At 35.6% G+C, this 19,422-nt stretch overlaps 1 protein-coding gene and 1 non-coding gene across 2 annotated transcripts; one reads left to right on the top strand and one right to left on the bottom strand.

Annotated features, from left to right (window-relative positions):
• The first annotated feature begins 655 nt into the window (after positions 1 to 655).
• TRNAL-CAA (transfer RNA leucine (anticodon CAA)) lies at positions 656 to 772 on the top strand. The gene is made up of 2 exons: positions 656 to 693; positions 728 to 772. It is a non-coding gene; the product is annotated as a tRNA-Leu (tRNA).
• A 5,371-nt stretch (positions 773 to 6,143) lies between these two features.
• On the bottom strand, positions 6,144 to 16,360 carry LOC147069284 (uncharacterized). Its single transcript, XM_085951093.1, has 6 exons — positions 16,252 to 16,360; positions 14,441 to 14,550; positions 12,036 to 12,231; positions 10,991 to 11,143; positions 7,532 to 7,753; positions 6,144 to 6,401 (listed from the first exon to the last, which is right to left on the bottom strand). The coding sequence occupies exons 1-6, from the start codon at positions 16,312 to 16,314 to the stop codon at positions 6,237 to 6,239; spliced, it is 909 nt and encodes a 302-aa protein (XP_085807219.1). The 5' UTR covers positions 16,315 to 16,360; the 3' UTR covers positions 6,144 to 6,236.
• Between the last annotated feature and the right edge of the window lie 3,062 nt (positions 16,361 to 19,422).

A 19,422-nucleotide genomic window follows, 5' to 3' on the forward strand; every position in this document is an offset into this window, starting at 1 on the left:
CATAAATATTGTAGCTCTCTAGACCATGCGTGTAGCATAGCCGATAATATTTGAGTAATGTTTTAGCATACTAGGCGCACATGTCCAGCATGGTCGCCGTTAGTCACTTCCAATCCGCCAGTCGCTGATGACACGCTCAACGGTTACCGCCGTTATACCTACCTCCAATTTAATAAAAACTAGCAGAATCTGTACAAATATACCGCCGTGTATTGTGAAAATATGTATAAAAAAAAATTAATGAAGAAGAAAAAGAGACTATGGAACTAATTTACATTCTCCTCCTTGCCCCCCCCCCCCCCATTGTAAATCCTGAGTGCGCCACTGGGTGCATACACTTCACTAAAATAATTTTGTACACATACTAATTGATTGTGATTGATAGAATAATCATTTCCGAAGGTTTCGGGATTATGTCTACTAATCCCAGGATTCATAGGTATAGAAAATTGTCCGGGATTCGGGATCCCGGGATTGGATTCCCTACTTGCGAATATTATAATAATTATGCTGTTATAGTGAAAAAACTTATCTTATAATTATTCACCTCTGGGTGATAATAAATAACACTGTCTATACAAAAATAGACGGACAATTCATTGGCTACATTCACTGGCCTCTTGTCGAGCTTGTTAATTTGGTCACCGTTTCATATGTCAGGATGGCCGAGCGGTCTAAGGCGCCAGACTCAAGGCATGACCTTACTCGCTGAACGCGGGGTGAGCTCTTCTGGTCCTCTCTGAGGGCGTGGGTTCGAATCCCACTTCTGACAATATTTTTTGATTTTTTTTCCCGACGTTTGAGGAAATTTATCATTTCTAGTACCAAACTTGTATATAATATAAATTACACAAGTAGTTAATATCTCAACAATATCTTCGATACACTTTTACAGTAGGTGTAAGCAGGTCATGGCCCCCACAAGGGGAGGGGGGGGCTGACATGACTCTAGCCTGGGGGCCAGTGACGTCCCGTAGGGGTAGGCAGATTGAGCGTCGCTTGGGGGCGGCAGTTACTCGAAGGGCGGCAAATCGAGGAGAATCATTAGGTATATAATATAGAAACAGCTATCTAAACTTAGTAATAACGGAAATATCTTTCCATTAAAAAAATCAGCTCTTTGGTTAGAAACAAAATGTATTAATTAACATACAAGGTTTAACAGGACTGTTTTTTTGTCGGGTTTGCTATTTCTAGTTTACTTCCATTGTCCTTAGAGGTCAAGTCCTTAATGACCAACAATGGCATGTGCAGATTTTATAATTATAGGTAGGTACATACATACCTTATTTAAAATGTATCCAAATATTTTTGCCTGTCGGTGTATTTTTAAATGTACATACATATCTTAAACCGTGGACTCGCAATATTGTCTATTGAAGCAGACATGGCATTTAAATTAGATATATTGGTAGGTACCTATATATTTTGTTAGTAATGTATCTATACAGCACATTTCTTGGATATTTTAGTCATGAAAGGATGATAAAAAATACTATATAAAAATGGGGCAGCATTTTGGCGCTGCCTAGGGGCGGCATTTTGTCTAAGGACGTTACTGCTGGGGGCCCGGACTCGCGTGACGAGTCAACCAGAAAAGTGAGATAAACACACATCACAAATTTGCTCTAATAGTAAAAAAATACTTCAATGATATTAATAATTAAAAATAAATGGTTTTATGATGCAATTTTGAACTGTGTGCTGATACTCGCCAACTCCGACCTCCGCTAGGGGATGGCACAATAAGAATAAGTTGATTGTTGAATCATAATATAAACTTGACAATTCTATGTATTAATAAATACTTTTTTTTATACTTGATAGAAATACTGAATAAATATTACAGAATACTGAAATGTAATTTTGACATTTCATATTGATTTCCATAGTAACGCACCTATATATTATTAATGATTTAGTTGCTAGGACCCCCTTAGCAACCAATAATAATAACTTACCATAAAAACAGAATTAACTGAAAATGAATTCAATTCTACTTAAAAATGGCTAAAAGTATTAAAAGAATGCATTGTCGTCGTGTTCTGATATATTCTAAGAGTTTCAAATGTCTAGCTAGTCGGGAAGTTAGTTAAAAATCTTCAATCGTCCAATACAAATCTTGGAGAAACAAGAAAAAAAATGTACTGGACACACAAGAAAAAATTAGTACTGGATAAACAAGAATACGAGCTAATAAAAACGTGGTAATAAATGGTTATATGTTGCAACTTTCAACTGTGTGCCGATACTCGACAAGTCCATAATTCAAATACATAGATGTATTTGACTATTAAAAATACAAAAAATCATTAAAAATATACCTTAATTTTACCGCGTACACCATTTGGAAAACGCTACTGCAGCGCTTCACACTGACTTTACCCTTAGCGATAGGTAGGGGGACCCGCCAAACATCCTAGCCTGGGGGCCCGCTTCAGGACGCCGTCAATAAAATTAGACGTGTGTAGTCGGACGATTTTCAATGTGCGACCGGGCTTAGATTAGTCTAGCAAAAAAATAAATAGAGGAAAAATAATTATTTTTTCTTACTAATATTTCAATTGGAGAGCGATTTGATAAAAATAAAATTATAACTTTGTTTTGAAAAGAATATTTTATCGCTAAATTCCACTGCCATCTATTTTTTATGTCTTGAATTTATTAGAAAATTTCATACAGATATTCTAGTTGTCTGCCAAATATTGTGTATTTTGGTTCCTAACTAGAATGAATCTCCATATTCTTATTTTTTGTCCGGTGGTTCTTTGTCCGGTACAAATATTGCAATCGATTTTTAACTAACTTCCCGACTAGCTAGACATTTGAAACTTTTAGAATATATCAGAACACGATGCCAATGCATTTATTAAATTCTTCTAGCCATCTTTAAGTAGAATTGAATTCATTTTCAGTTAATTCTGTTTTGCATGAAAAGTTATTTCGACACCGTTATCGGTTGCTAGGGGAGCAACTACATTATTAATATATACGTGCGTTACTATGGAAATCAATATGACATGTCAAGTACAATTTTTTTTGATCGTTTAAGCTAGTCAAGTCAAGTTTATATGATTCAACAGTAAATTTAAAAACGTTGTACTTATATAAAAAGTTCTTTTATTATTATTATTTTTATATTTTATAACTGGAAGAATTAAATAATAATAATATATCTTCTGAACCTTTGAAATTATCTTTTTTTTACGAGTAAATTAAAAAAAAACATTACCCTGGCCCAATGCTATGTCTAGTTACTAGTATATAGACCAGGTAACACAGAATTAATGGGAACTGAAATACCTAACGGATGAAGAGTAGGTAACAGACAACCGATCTCGAGTGTGGAAGAATATGGGATAAACTTAAACACGTGTCAAGAATACGTCATTCCTTCGTTCTGACAACTGCTCTCGGTTTATGCAATAGATTGATGAATTTGAAGTTTGCAACACACACTATGAAGTAAATAATGTATGTTTCATTTTCGTAGGACACTCACACATGCAAAACCCTGCTTCAAAATGTGGTGTATTGGGGTATAGCCTATCGGAATTGTAATTATCTGTTCTGTGATATAGACCCAGACCCGCCCCGATTGACTCGGCCGCCGCGTGCGAAATTCAAAAGGTCGCCCTCTTTATACTTCCGTTTAAAACACATGCTAATTTTCAAACAAAAAAGTCGAATTTAAAAAAATATATACTATTCTCCATATAAGTAATATACTTAATATTATTTAAGGTTATACTTCAGTTGAGGCATGGTCTAAAAATATCGCAGCTAGGCGATGCGCGGATTGTGCAAATGACGCGTGCCGAACGAAATATAATTTGTCATAAAAATCCAACATGCGTCCATTTAATGTTATGTTTATTGTTATATTACTAATAATAATAGTATATTCATTGACATGTTTTCTTTTTTAAGTACATACGTAAAGTTTTTTAGTCATCTTTACACGATTTAAGAATATTTTCATCCGACGCCATGACAAAACAAATCGACGTGCGCACGCCTCGACTCTCGGTCTCCGATTGGCGACGAGTGAGAAATTTCGTCGCACCTACTGTTGAAAATTATTTGCAGTTTCACTGAAGTACGCTCTTAAGTAGGTAGGTATGTCTGTACAAATCTTGTGGTTAAAGCCTCAATTACATTGAGCTTCTTTACGAGCTGTTTGTTGGCGAATTTATAATCTGCCTGTAAAGTCGCCCAGTGTAATCATCGAGCAAGCTAACATGTTCGATGATTACACTGGGCGACTTTACAGGCAGATTATAAATTCGCCAACAAACAGCTCGTAAAGAAGCTCAATGTAATTGAGGCTTAATTAAAGTACGGGCGCCTTAGATACTTACGTTTAATTGGTAAAACAAACTGGCGCGAATCCAGCAGATACAGGTTCAAGTCCCGTCGGGTGTCGTATTTTTGTCTACAAAAACGATTTGTTCTAGTGTGTATATGCATGAGATGTTTTCAAATTATGTATATTCAGTACCTATATAGAATGTTACATTCTGAAATTTTGTGTCTTATTCGTTAAAAAAAAATAATTTAAAAAAATCTGTGACTTCAATCACATATAAAAAATATAGATTGCTCTATATTTATATTATGTGATTTTTGATGTGCATAAATATTTAGAAAAATAGATCATTTAAACTCATCGCTCAATTTTCTATCGTCAGTAAGCTAGTGTACCTATTAATCAGTAGTAATATCGTATTATCTTCTTATTTCCCGTAAGTATACCTGACAAGTGTGCTCTTTTTCTCTGATCTCGACAGTCCACCTCTTTCCAAAAGTCACCCTACTAGAGGTGAGTTGGAAATACTGTCACCAGTTTGTGTACTCAAGTCTCGGCATGAAACTACCCATACTCAGTACGTGTGGCCTAATAAACTTGTTCCAAGAAACTTGTTCGAACGCATACGATGAGATCATCGCGACTCGCTAGTTGGCAGACTTTCAATACTATTGACATTAAATGCGAGTAATTAAATGAGATAGCGTAACACACTATGTCGAGCTGTGATATACTCAACTGTCATTGCTCTCCCTTTCTCCCCAGTTGTAAAGTTGGTATAGTGAAGGACAGAAATGGTGACAAGTTCGTTTTATTGTAATAATATGGAGTTAGTTTTAGGTCCAGTTGAGTATGAGACTGATAAGTATTTACGCGTCTATCTGGTTTTGTCACGTCGAGTTTCTCGATTTTTTAGTGTTATAATTGCAACTAATAAACTGAATTCAAATTTTATGCGTGGTTGTGTAAATGGATAATAATTATATAAACAATAATCTGTGTAAAAATGGCTTCTAAAAAGCACTGACAAAGCTTTGCACGCCATCATCATCAGCCGGGGTCAATCCACTGCTGGACGAAGTCCTCCCCTAGCTTCTTCCAACTCTCTCGATCCTGTGTCGTTCGCTGCCACGTATTTCCGCCGAACTTTACCAGTTCGTCAATCCAGCGGCTTTTAGGGCGACCCTGTGGCCGTTTTGTGCTCCTTGGGTACCACTGGATGACGGCATTTGTCCAGCGGCCGTCCTTTCGGTGAGCAATGTGCCCCGCCCATCTCCATTTCAGCTATTTGGCAACGTCTATTACATCGCGTACTCCTGTCTGCTTCCTAACCCATTCGTTTCTCTTACGGTCCTTTCGCGTGATGCCCAACATACACCTCTCCATGCCTCGCTGTGCGACTCTTAGCCTTTGGACATCTCTCGCAGCCATACGTGAGCACGGGTAGCACATATTGGTTGAACACCCTACGCTTAAGACACAATGGTAGGTCACTCTTGAAGATACTATTCAGACGTCTGAAAGCACTCCATCCCAGCTTTGTTCTTCGAGCAATTTCATCGTGCATGCTTCCGTCTATGGAAACCTGCTGTCCGAGATAGACGTAGCTGCTGACTTGCTCGAGTTGGGTGCCATATAATATCACCATGAACGCTCTATATAATGTCCCATATTTAATACTAGTAAGTATTTTGGAACAAGTTTCGATACTAAGTATTTTTTTATACTGGTACTAAGTATACAATTCTCCCACCTCTACACCCTACACAACTTCTGTGTGGTTTCCATATTATACTAAAACTATGCAGCGAAAATGGATTAAGAGAAGTAGGCATAGTTTTTAATGATTTATTACACGATTATTGATTCAAGTTATAATTCATTCGAGTATTACTACAACAGCAGATGGTTTGAAGTTTCCTTACTCTTAAGGATTACTAATTCTGGCGAATTTTGCTTCATGTTTGGCAAGCACTAAAGACAGTGAATGTTCTGACTGCGGTTCGAACAATTTGTATAAGTTTAAACTCTTCGTGGTGAATTCTTCGCAGCAGCAGGACGGAATCCGTGACGTTAATTGGACGCGCAATGCCTAGAAATTACAAACAATAATTTAATAATTACAAGATAAAAAAATCTTTTTATATACTTACAACGTTTTAAAATTTTCTGTTGAATCATATAAACTTGACTTGACTAGCTTAAATGATCAAAAAAAATTTGTACTTGAAAGAAATAATACTGAAATGTCATATTGATTTCCATAGTAACGCACGTATATATTAATAATTTAGTTGCTAGGAACCCAAACCCCTAGCAACCAATAATGGTGTCGCAATAACTTTTCATACAAAACAGAATTAACTGAAAATAAATTCAATTCTACTTAAAGGTGGCTAAAAGTATTTTTAAAAAAAATGCATTGGCATCGTGTTCTGATATATTCTAAAAGTTTCAAATGTCTAGCTAGTCAGGAAGTTAGTTAAACACAAGTACAAATAAGAATGCGAGCTAATAAAAACGTTGTAATAATAATAAAATACAGTATATTATACGGCATGGCCCCCAGGGGGTGACAGGGCTTTAACCTAGGGGCCCGGGGTTGGGGGGCCTGTCGTGGCGGGATGACCTAACAAGTAGAATAAACACACATCAAAAATTTTCTCTAATGGCAAAAAGGTCGCCTGCGTTGTCGTTGGACAAATTTTGGTGGTATCCAAGAAGTACAAAACGTCCGCAAGGTTGACCTAGAGGCCGCTGGATCGATGAAACGATAAAGTTCTGCGGTAGTATGTGGCAACGCAACGCACAGAACCGAGAGAAGTGGAATCAGCTTAGGGAGGCCTTCATCCTGCAGTGGATAGATTCAGGCTGATGATGATGATGAACATTTTAAAATATGTGGTGGTGTGATGCAAATTTTGATTATTGTGTGTCGATATTCGAAAACTCGTGAAACTTTGTGTGAGTTAGACGTACTATTTTTTTAACACGGCCCCTCATGACTGAAATAACCGAGAGCTATAAAATAATGTCCTTGAGTAACACAATTAGCCCGCCGTGTGTTAGTTAACAATTATTGTGGATACCGCCTTGTTTATGGAATTGATCTGAGTGATATCCGTGTTAGTTTGGAGCAATGTGAGTTTATGATCTGCAAACATAATAGAAAATTAGCAGGACTATGATCCGAGTAAATATTGTAGGGATAGTGTTACTTACTTCATATGTGAACTTCTCATCTAAGAATGCTACGAAGTCTTCGAAGGGTTCTGATATACTGACAGTTGCCATGGCAGCCATCATTCGGTCGGAATCGGATGAGGATTTGTACAGCTTCTTCGCGATCTTCTTATAGCTATATGGAATCAGGATTTCTGATTTTTTCCACATATCATCAAATTCATAAGTCAGCCCTCTGTCGAAGCACGTCAGATCCCGAAACTGTAAAAGAAGATTTATTCTTCATGGTCCACAGATTTGGCATTACTATCAGGAATTGGAGGTGATTGTGGTATTCACCGTTAATTAATAAGGAGTTTTATGTTCTCCTAGTCAAGTCGCCTGAATAAACTTTCCAGAGTAACGATGAATAGTATCGGTGAGATGGTGTTGTCTTGACGGACACCCTTGCTAATCATTTCAAGATGGCTTATGAAGTTTTGCGCTAGACATCACTGTGGCAGTCTGGCAGACTCCGATAGGCGGGCCATGTAGCAAGAACGGACAGTGCTCAACTACTGGGGGGAATCCTGAATACCAGATCGGACGGTCGGAGGTCGATTGGCAGGCCCAGGCATAGTTGGACGGTGTCATGAAGGAAGTTATTGGAGGAGACTAGGATGCGTCCTGGACGTTGGACCACCAATGATGATGATTTTTATAATAAGTAGGGGGCGGATTTATATTCAACAAAAAACATGATTACATGCATGCACGTATGCACTTAAAATCAATAAAATATGCACTAAAGAAATATGCAGTTAAAAATTGACATTTTTGTGGGAAAAATTGTAAATACCCACGTTACCCAATATTACTGACAAAAAATTGAACACGTAGTTAATAATTGTTCAACATAATACGATAGTAGAACAAAAAACACAAACAATGAATATAAAGTTAATCAATTAAAATTATTTTCATAATAGCTTTTTCACAAGTACAAATTATTGAATAATAAATGCAATGTAAACCAAACATAACTAAAAAAACAAAAACGTATTCCTAAATACTATTCTCTGTTTTTTTAATAATTACCTACATTTTTTTTTTCAATATGCTATGGCATTAAATTTTTCCGCATAGGTATCTGTCAGTACTTTGTTTATATGCGAAAAACGACCTCTCAATGTCCACAGAGGTGATTGGGCAAACTTTAAATAAAAGTGCCCGAGTTGACTTCACTTTTTCTGATAAATCCACAGTTCGGAGATGGCATTAACAATGCAAGTGCATCTAAACTACGATATCTACCTGCCTAACTTAGTTATATATTCGATAAAATAATTTAAAAAAACTAAAATTGTAAATTCAAAAGCTAAAATATGCATTTATTTATGAATGTCTCAAATATGCTCTAACGTCTCTAATATGCATTTATATGCACAATAAGATTTTATTTTTGAATTCTGTGTCTTTCAAAACAGATTTCTGTGCAACTCTCATAGCTGTGCATACACCCTAACAAAACATGTACTAGCATACAAATCCGGGCCTTAATAATAAAGTATATACTTCATAACTTTGAACTCCAGCTCTAGGGTGAAAATGATGTAATATCTATCTATCAATTTGTCTTCTATGAGCGGAATGCACAATCTAAGATTTCGATCCTAAGGATAAGTCGCCGAAAAGCATGACTTAACTATAGACAATCCTGAGTATAGCGTTAAGGAATCCTTAACCATAGACTACTTTTGTTATGAACACGCCCCCTTCTCTATTACCATTTACCACTGACAGCTGCTGTCAAAATAAATTCGCATGTCTATAAAACAGTCCATACACTCAAATTCATTTAACAATGTATCTCAATATGGATATTGATAGTGTTAATTCATTTGGCATGTACTTGGAGAATATTATTTTACTTTTATACGCCAGCCCGCAGAAATAAAAAATGCCAGGTGAAGAATGACACTTGACGCTAGTGTTACCATGTTAAAAAAATATCTTGCGGTGCCTGTGGAATCACGTATAATGACTTATAACGGATACATAAGAGTATTATAATTAAATATTAATATGTATTTACAGTTATTGCATTTATAAAATGCAGTTGTCATATTTTTGTCATCATTTAACAATTATAAAATAATTTACCTAATTTACCTAACGAGAATTTTTAAATATGGTATTATTTTCAATAGATATGATCTTAACTAAGGACAATGTTTCTGCATAGTGTTTTCTGCTAAGGAAATTTTAGTTATGACAAATGTTTCTGCATTCCGCTCTATGTCTATCAATATATTTATTACTATATTTATATTAATACAAGTGAATATCATTTTTGATCTAAATTTATTCGAATTAAACATGGAAATAGGCGTATCAGTGTAGTAAAAAGTCCAAAAACAGTGCAAATTAACAACACGTATACTCTACCTACGATTAATTAATCCAGATTAACAAAATGTATTCTTAACCATTAGTGGCCATCCATGGACTGAAACTGCACTCTGTTTAGAGCCGTGTGCCATACTAAACTTATGATTTCTGTAGTATATTATAAGCATCTGATCGTATCCGTTTATACCATACACTTACACACTTAGTGATAATATATTTTCATGAACAGAAATCATAAGTTTAATATGGCACACGGTTCTATACCGCATGCGGTTTTAGTCCATGGATGGCCTCTTATACGTTGTAGGTAGAATAATTACTCCATCGCAGTAATTCCCAGCCAGAGTTCGACTCGTCTGATGTGAGTATATGTGTGATCTGTGGTGTGGCGAGTCAGGACGAATTAATTTTAACGTTGATATTCCTAAAATATTTTAACACATAAACGACGCGTTGGATCACAAATTTGCTATTTCCATCATTACTGAGCAGTGGCGAAGACTCTATACTAAGTAAGCGATTATTTAAAACCTACCTTCTAAAAAAAATATCTTCAATAGTATCTATTGAATTTAGAATGAGTTGAGTTGATAATGTCCCTTTAAGGAGGACGAAATCGGAATAAATTTAATTAAAAAAGTGGAATAAGTACTGTAAAATTGTGTTTTATTTAATTAAACAAATAATTAATTAAATAAAATCTGTTCTATGTATTTATAGTTGTGCTATTTTTCTCTGATCACTACAGCCTGCGTCTCCTGGACACCGGTATCGCGCTCGTATATAATAAGAAGGCCTTTGTAATTGAATAAAGGGGCCTTTGTATTATGTTTATGAACGCCCAGAGCTAATTAGTGAATGCATTATAAATTAGAACATAAAACTGGCTGCGGTAATAAAAACATGTGTATCCGCGGCTTGAGAATGTAGCGGCCGACAGAAAAGTGTACCGAACACGCTTTGACTCATTAGCTCGGGGCGTTCATAAACTTAATACAAATGTCTTCTTATTATATAGGAGCGCGACACCGATGTCCCTGTGTGTCTGAATCGGGCTTAAGTCACCCTTCGCCACTGGTATATAGGTATAATAAAGTATGTATGTACCTTGGGGTTTTGAAGTGGACATCCTGCTGTCTGGAAAGCGTTCTCTGCAGAAAACTGCACGGCGTTGACGGTGGTCAATGCCATTTGCTTCAAGGCATCAGACAAGACTTCCGGATTCTTTGTGCGTTGCCACTCCACTGTCGAGTTTATCATCTGAAATAATATAATAACAACAGGGATGGGTTAAGGAAGCTTGTCATATTATCTGAAGACTTCTTTGACGTCTATGGAGATAAACAACTCAATCCGTGTCAGCGTATTGATCGGCGATATTAAATAACTGACTGTCTAAAATCAGTGTCTGGCATACTGTTAACCCTCCCCCTAGATGCAGAATCCAGCATCACCTTCAAATTACAGTCCACTGCTAAAAGCGCCACCAGTCGTTATTTGAATTAATATTTTGTAATGTAATTAAAATATCCATTGAATTGATTTGATGTTCTAGAAGTAATATTCAATTCAATTCAATTTAATTCATTTCAATTTATTTATTTTACATATTGTGGACATTACAAAACAGTATTATAAAGAAGAAAGAAAAAGAAAAGAAATAAAAGGGATAAAATGAAATTATAAAAAGAGAACAATATCGCAGTGAAAATACAATATCTATAGTAGTTCAAAGAAGTACATCGAGTTTGCTAACGAGACCCTATTTTAAGAATTTATAAAATAGCGTCCACCTAAACTCACCTCACGCAAGTGGAATATATCAACACCCGAAGCAATTTGGTTGAACATAGTTATTGCCCGCCTAATTGGCATTACCAGTGACAGGTTGGTTCTGCACCTTGGGAGAATAAACAATTGATGCTCCCTATTTCTAAGATAGTTATCACGGACACACACTAGGTCAACACTGCCCAGAATGGAAAAGTTCTCATTTATACCTCGTATAAGTCGAAAAAAATACATAACTTAATAAAAATCTCTTCTAAATTGCAGACTGCAGTAAGTAAGCACACATAAGAGAAAGTCAGTTGGATAAATCCACGGATAGTATCCATACAACCTCAAGTAAAGGAGTAAAAAATATACAAACCTGAGCAATGGGACACAGCTGCGGCGATTGTGAGATGTATGGGAGGTAACTAGATAACCATATAGAGTTGACAAACGCTATTTGTTGCAAAGTGTCGGAATCACTGGTTGACATCTTCAAGATAACATCTCTCATGATGCCCTGATCTTCTGTCAGCGTTGAATTGATTTGAGGCCACATCGCATGGATGGCATTTCTGAGGACAACATAATTATTAAATGAATATATTGTTATTTTACGATTTGATTTGATTCATTTACTTGGAAATTATCAGGGATGTCATTTTAGAATTTGATCGTCCTTTTTATGATTTTACCGAGGCTTTGACTGCGACTTGCTGTCATATCGCCTCTTCTCATCTAGTGGAGGATCCACCGATCAGGTCCTCACTCCAATTTTGTTAAAGAACTTTATAATTTTTCCAAGCTATTCCGCCTTAAGGTTCCTCAGTTGAGGCATGGTCTAAAAAGATCGTGACTAGGCGATGCGTGGATTGTGCAAATGACGCGAGCCGAACGAAAATATAATTTGTCATAGAAATTCAACATGCGTACCTTTAATGTTCTGTTTATTGTTCTATTAGTAACAATAATAATATATTCATTGACATGTTTTCTTTTTTAAGTAAATGGGTAACGTTTTTTAGTCATCTTTACACGATTTAAGAATTAATACCCCCGTCGCCATCACGAAACAAATTGATGTGTTCACAGCTCGACGTTCGCTCTCCGATTGCCAGCGAGTCCAAAATGTCGACGCACCTATAGTTGAAAATTATTTGTCGTTTCACTGAAGTATGCTCTTAAGTATGCTTAGATACTGCAGTCTGCAATTTAGAAGAGATTTTATGATAATATATGAGAATATAATATATAATATAACAAATGAGAACTCTGCCATTCTGGGTAGTGTTGACCTGTGTGTCCCTGATAACTATCTTAGAAATAGGGAGCATCAGTTGTTTATTCTCCCAAGTTGCAGAACCAACTGCCACTGGTAATGCCAATTGGGAGGGCGATAAGTATGCTCAACCAAATTGCTTCGGGTGTTGATACCTATATTCCACTTGCGTGAGGTGAGTTTCGGTGGACGCTATTTTATGAATTCTTAAAATAGGGTCTCCTTATTACACTCAATGTATTATGTATCTTTATGTATAATTGTATTTTGACTGCTTTTGTATGTTTACATTATGTTCTCTTTTTATATTTTCATTTTTATCCCTTTTATTACTTTTATTTTTCTTTCTTCTTTATAATAATGTTTCATGTCATTTTGTGAAAGTCTTAAACTTATAATTTGTAATGTCCACAATATGTAAAAAATAAATCGAAATAAAAAAAAATTAAATTCAAATAAAAATTTAATTGAAATTAGGAACGAAATACAAGCGTATTCTTGACCCGTGATTAAGTGTATCCCATATTCTTCGACACTGGAGATCGGTTGCCTGTTTCTCCACACCCGTTAGGTATTTCAGTTCCAGTGGCGCACCCAGGGGGGGAGCTAAGGGGCCCTGGCACCCCCCAAACATGAAAATTATCAGAATGATTTTAAACATTGAAACTGAAAGCCCTATACCTTAGGGCTTAGACAAATAAAAACACGGCAAAAAATGATTTGCAATTCTCCAGCACCCTTTTTAGAAAAATTTCTTAGATTTTAATTTCTAACACAAAAATTTCGAAACACTAATGTCAGGTTTTTTTAGAAACCCAATCCCTAATGGAACTGTCAAAAAATTCTCGGTGTCCACCCGAATTCCGGTGGCGTAGGTCATGGCTGGGGAGGGCTGACATGGCTCTATCCTGGGGGCCCGGCGTGTCGGGTTGACCAGATAAGTGAGATAAACACACATCATAAATTAGCTTTAATAGTAATAAAAGTCGCCTGCGGCGCTATTATACTTCATGGCTATGAACATTTTCAATTATATAATTGTGCAATATATTTTTTGACTATTATGTATCAATACTCGCCAGCTCCATTATTAAAGTAGATGTATTAAAAATCTCCAATAATTCACTGTATAAGTACCCTTAATTTGAACTAAAACACAATTTGAAAAACGTTAATGTAGTGTTTCACACTGCCTTTAATCTTAGCGGTAGGTAGGGGGCCCGCCAAATATCCTAGCCTGAGGGCCCGTTTCAGGACGTGGGGACCATGGTGTAGGTACACCGAGTGCAATAGACAAAAGACCGATAAACGTGAAATTAGGCTGTGAAGAAGAAAAAGAGCCTATGGGACTAATTTATATTCTCCTCCTTGCCCCCCCCCCCCAATATTAAATCCTGGGTGCGCCACTTTTCAGTTCCCATTATTTCTGAGTTCGCTGGTTCCGGTTTATTTCGAAGTGTGATCCTATGATAGTCTTAAATCAAAATCGTAATATTAAAACATACCTTTTCTGAACAGCAAGTTCATCAAAATGGAGTCTTCGAAGAAGTGGGTCAAAATCGGGACAGATGCAGTCACCAGCTTGGGCAAGACGTTTACTTCTGGATGAATCATCCTTGAAATCAATCAGACAGATTTGGAACAAGATTTTTTTATATAGGAAAAACCGGTGACCGGACAAAACAGAACAGAGACAAAACAGAACATGATAAAACAGAACATGACCAAACAGAATAGTGACAAAATAAGTACCATAATTTAATATACTTAATACCATATTAAGTGCCATAATTTTGTACGGTATTGAGCCATGGATCCTGAAGGCAATTGATGGAAAGGCAATTGATTCCTTTGAAATATAGTGTTGGCGAGTCTCACCAATATGTTTGAGATGCATTCTGCAGTTTTTCTTTTACATATTGTTGGATGTGGACTTTACAGGAAGCCAGCGGCAAACAAATTTTGAAAATAGCCGATATACTGGATTATTTGTTAGGTTAGGTTAGGTTTTCATTCTTGAATTCATGAATTTTGCCAAAATCGGCTATGAAAATTGAACTAATGTTCATATTGAATCTAATAAAATTGGAGACCGTATAGTGTACCTACAGTTATCTGTTTTCGATAAGAAAGCTCACGGCGAACTGTGCCACGGTGAAATGTTTTACGTAAAATGTACATGTAACCATTTTGGGTAGCCTGCCAGGAACGCGAAACAGAGGAATAGTGTCAGCACGCTGGAGGGACTGAGTGAAGGAGGTTACTGGGAGTTGCCTTCACTGTACCCTGCGAGAAGCAGAGGATCGAGGAGGGTGGAAAGTCAGTAGCCCAGAAGATGACTCTCAACAATGAGGAAACGACCAAGAAGATAAAGACAAAACATTACTTGGAAAAACAAAGACATGAAAATTACGAATTTATGACAATGGCAACACAAATATACACCCCGAAAAACCAATCCACCTCGCACCACACTCAGTTTTAATTGGGCGTATCACGAGATCCTACGTTTGATATGAAGCATCAGCAGTTTTTTACGCTTGGGAATGTCTCAGTGGCAGATACCAGTAGTGAAGGGTGGAGGTAGGCTGTTAAGATCCACCATAAATAGTGCACAATAAACTTTGTTAGTCATGCATATTTGTTTTTATTGAACAAATACTACAATTTACAGATGGTGTTGGTTAGTTTTTGAAAATCAATTTGGGAATTTTGGATCATAAATTGTGCACACTTTTTCATTCATATTTATTTGATTTCGTTGGTTAACGAATACATATTACACATAGTATTGTTGGTTCATTTTTTGAAATTCATTAAGCCCTGCCTAAACCAAACTATAATAGATAAAAAATATTATTCTATCTATAAAATATCCAAAGTTATGTATGATTTCATTGCATAATTTAATAGTAAGTATAGAGTATTTTATTTTATTTTTATTATTTAGTATGGCTTGGTTCGCAAGGTTTAATTGAACACAAACCAACACCATCTGTAAATTGCAGTCTTATTTCACTGAAAACAAATACGTATGACTGACAAAGTTTAGCGTGCACTATTTATGGCAGATCTAGCCTACCTCCACCCTTCGCCACTGGCAGATACCCAAAAATGAGGTTGCCACGCACTAAAGTGTGCTTTATGTCACGTCTACACACATTAAAATTCGGCTTTCGTGAGTTCAGCCATTCGTGAATTCGACATTTGTGTTTCAGGCTATTTTTGAATTCGGCATTCGGGATTTCAGCGTTTGGGATATCGTCCGGCAATCAATCAACAAAGGTTGTCAAATCAAACATGCTTTTATTCTTACCTCTTTAATATCTTTGGCTGTCACAAGAATAGTCCAACAGAGAATAAACAAAAAACACTTCATTTTCTACCACAATTCGTCTACAACAACTGATGAAGAACAAATGAAATGATAACACATCGAAAATTGCATTTAAATAGTTTTGCAGTAATTTATGTATTTGACATTATTTTAACAGTGTATTATATTGTTTGTATCTAAGATATTTTATTGCAACATAAATCGCTTATTATGTTAATAAACACGTACCTACCAATCTAATAATACACGTATCGCTTTAGTTTTTTTTCTGTTATGTATTAAATATTAATTTATCCTGTGTAGTTGCTAACCTTTTTGTATACCTACCTAATTAGTGCAGGTATTTGGCATAAGGGGGGACATGCTCGTCGAAGGTCAAAATTAAGTTTTTATTGTATTTTCAAACCATGATCCTGGACACTCCTTAAACGTTGTAGATAATCTATTTATATAATTTTGAAGCCTTATTATCCTTTATAGTTATTTTAAACATTTGATGACTGCATAAAGTATTTTTGTTACATAAAATAGTATTCTTTTAAACCTCTCGCTCTAATGTTTTAGAATATAGTCATTTTTCGGTACATAACTGTGCAGTGGTGTTTAGATTTTTTACATTTATTAATTTTTAAACGCATTTATAAAACCATTAGTATAATTTATTACGAGATAATTTTTGTAAAATATCCACGATAAAAAATTATATTGATAATCTCTGTGATCCCAAATTTGACAAGAATTAGGCATTTTATTATTCAAAAAATCGGCAAGATTAACACATTTGAAGATGATTCTAAAGATACTTATTATAAGCTATGTTTTTGACCATTCAAGTGTGATAAACATCTTATGAATAATGATTGCTTTATAATAATTATTGACCTAAGAATAAGGTAGTGTTTTTTTAAAATACGCCATTTCTTTTGGCATTCCCCAGTAGTTAAGCTACAACATACGGCCGTAGCCATAAGTTGACAAACTATAATTAAAGTAGGGAGTAAAATTATGTTAACTCGCGTGTTTGAACATGTACCTAACCGAATTTTTTTTTATTTTTTTTTAACGGTACATGTTCAAACACGCGCGTCAATATCATTTTACTCTCTACTTCAATTATAGTTTGTCAATTTATGGCTATGGCCGTATGTTGTAGCTTAACCACTGGGGAATGACAAAAGAAATGGCGTATTTCAAAAAAATACTACCTTATTCTTAGGTCAATAATTATTATAAAGCAATCATTATTCATAAGATCTTTATCACACTTGAATGGTCAAAAACATAGCTTATAATAATTATCTTTAGATTCATCTTCAAATGTGTTAATCTTGCCGATTTTTTGAATAATAAAATGCCTAATTCTTGTCAAATTTGAGATCACAGAGATTATCAATATAATTTTTTATCGTGAATATTTTACAAAAATTATCTCGTAATAAATTATACTAATGGTTTTATAAATACGTTTAAAAAAATATAAATGTAAAAAATCTTAACACCACTGCACAGTTATGTACCGAAATATGACTATATTCTAAAACATTAGAGCGAGAGGTTTAAAAGAATACTATTTTATGTAACAAAAATACTTTATGCAGTCATCAAATGTTTAAAATAACTATAAAGGATAATAAGGCTTCAAAATTATATAAATAGATTATCTACAACGTTTAAGGAGTGTCCAGGATCATGGTTTGAAAATACAATAAAAACTCAATTTTGACCTACGACGAGCACGTGGGCCGTTAAACTTTAACAGTCAAACGTATTTGTTTTCATTGAATTAAGAGTAAAAGTTACAGATGGTTTTAGTTTGTTTTTAAAATTCAATTAAACCCTACGAAAACTAAGACATAATAGTAATAGTCAAAAAATACTCGTCTATCTATAAAATATCTAAAAGTATGCAATTAAATCATACATAACTTTCGATATTTTATAGATCATCATCATCAGCCTGAATATATCCACTGCTGGATGAAGGCATCTCCAAGCTGATTCCACTACTCTCAGTCCTGTGCGTTGCGTTGCCACGTACCTACTTCCGCAGAACTTTATCGTTTCATCGATCCAGCGGCCTCTAGGTCTACCTTGCGGGCGTTACGTACCTATTGGATACCACTGGATGACTAAATTTGTCCAACGATTGTCTCTTCTTCGAGCTATGTGTCCAGCCCATCTCCATTTGAGGCTTTTAATGAACTCTATCACATCGCAAACCCTTGTCTGCTTCCTTATCCACTCATTCCTTTTTTGTCGTTTCGCGTTATGCCCAGCATGCACCTCTCCATACCACGTTGTGCTACTCTAAGTTTCTGGATCCCTCTTTTACTTAGGGTCCATGTGTCACACGCATATGTGATTACGAGAAGCACACACTGGTTGAACACTTTGTGCTTTAGGCACAGTGGAAGGTCATTTTTGAAGACATTATTCAGGCGGCCAAAAGCACTCTAGCCTAGCTTTACTCTGCGAACAATTTCAACAAATATAATTATATCTATAGACACTTGTTGTCCCAGATAGATGTAGTTTTTCACCTGTTCTAGTTGAGTGCCATTGATGAGGATCTCTTTTTGGCCCGCAAAGCAGTTGAACATGACTTTCGTCTTTGTTACATTTATTTTCAAACCTACTTTGTTGCTTACTCCAGCTAGTTCCTGCATTCTGCTTTGGAGGTCTTCTGAGTCTTGCGAGGAAATTACTACCACTACTATAATAGTTTTATCTATTATAGTTTGGTTTAGGCAGGGGCCTTATGAATTTAAAAAAAAATAAGCAAATAATATGTGTAAGTAATAAGATGTATTATTAATCCAACGAAAATAAATAAATATGAATGAAATGGTCCGCACAATTTTGTCGTATCTGCCCAATACAATTATATATGACTAACAAAAGTTTAATGTGCACTACTTATGGCGGATCTTAACGCCGATTCGCTACTGGTTGACAGTACGTATTATCACGGCAAAAAGTTCAGAAGCTTCTGAATTTTCACGCGACAGTTGGAATTTGTGAGGTATCGTCGCCTGCGCAGTAGAAAGATAGTAGCGAACCTGCCGAAAAAAAACGAACTACATCGCGCAAAACATTTTTTACGTTTACAAATTTTCACAACCGGTTAAATAGCACCATACAATGACAACA

The sequence above is a fragment of the Rhyacophila brunnea genome, unplaced genomic scaffold, assembly GCF_057557595.1.
Source record: "Rhyacophila brunnea isolate RB1 unplaced genomic scaffold, BYU_Rbru_1.0 scaffold_24, whole genome shotgun sequence".
Lineage (NCBI taxonomy): Eukaryota > Metazoa > Arthropoda > Insecta > Trichoptera > Rhyacophilidae > Rhyacophila > Rhyacophila brunnea.

Excerpts from the sequence above, each read along its gene's own strand:
- LOC147069284 (XM_085951093.1), bottom strand. The coding sequence starts at position 16,314 with ATGAAGTGTTTTTTGTTTATTCTCTGTTGGACTATTCTTGTGACAGCC. Across the intron at positions 7,754-10,990 it reads GTCCACTTCAAAACCCCAAG|TTTCGGGATCTGACGTGCTT; the intron begins GTACATACATAC and ends CTTCTTTTACAG. Across the intron at positions 6,402-7,531 it reads ATGAGAAGTTCACATATGAA|GCATTGCGCGTCCAATTAAC; the intron begins GTAAGTAACACT and ends TGTAATTTCTAG.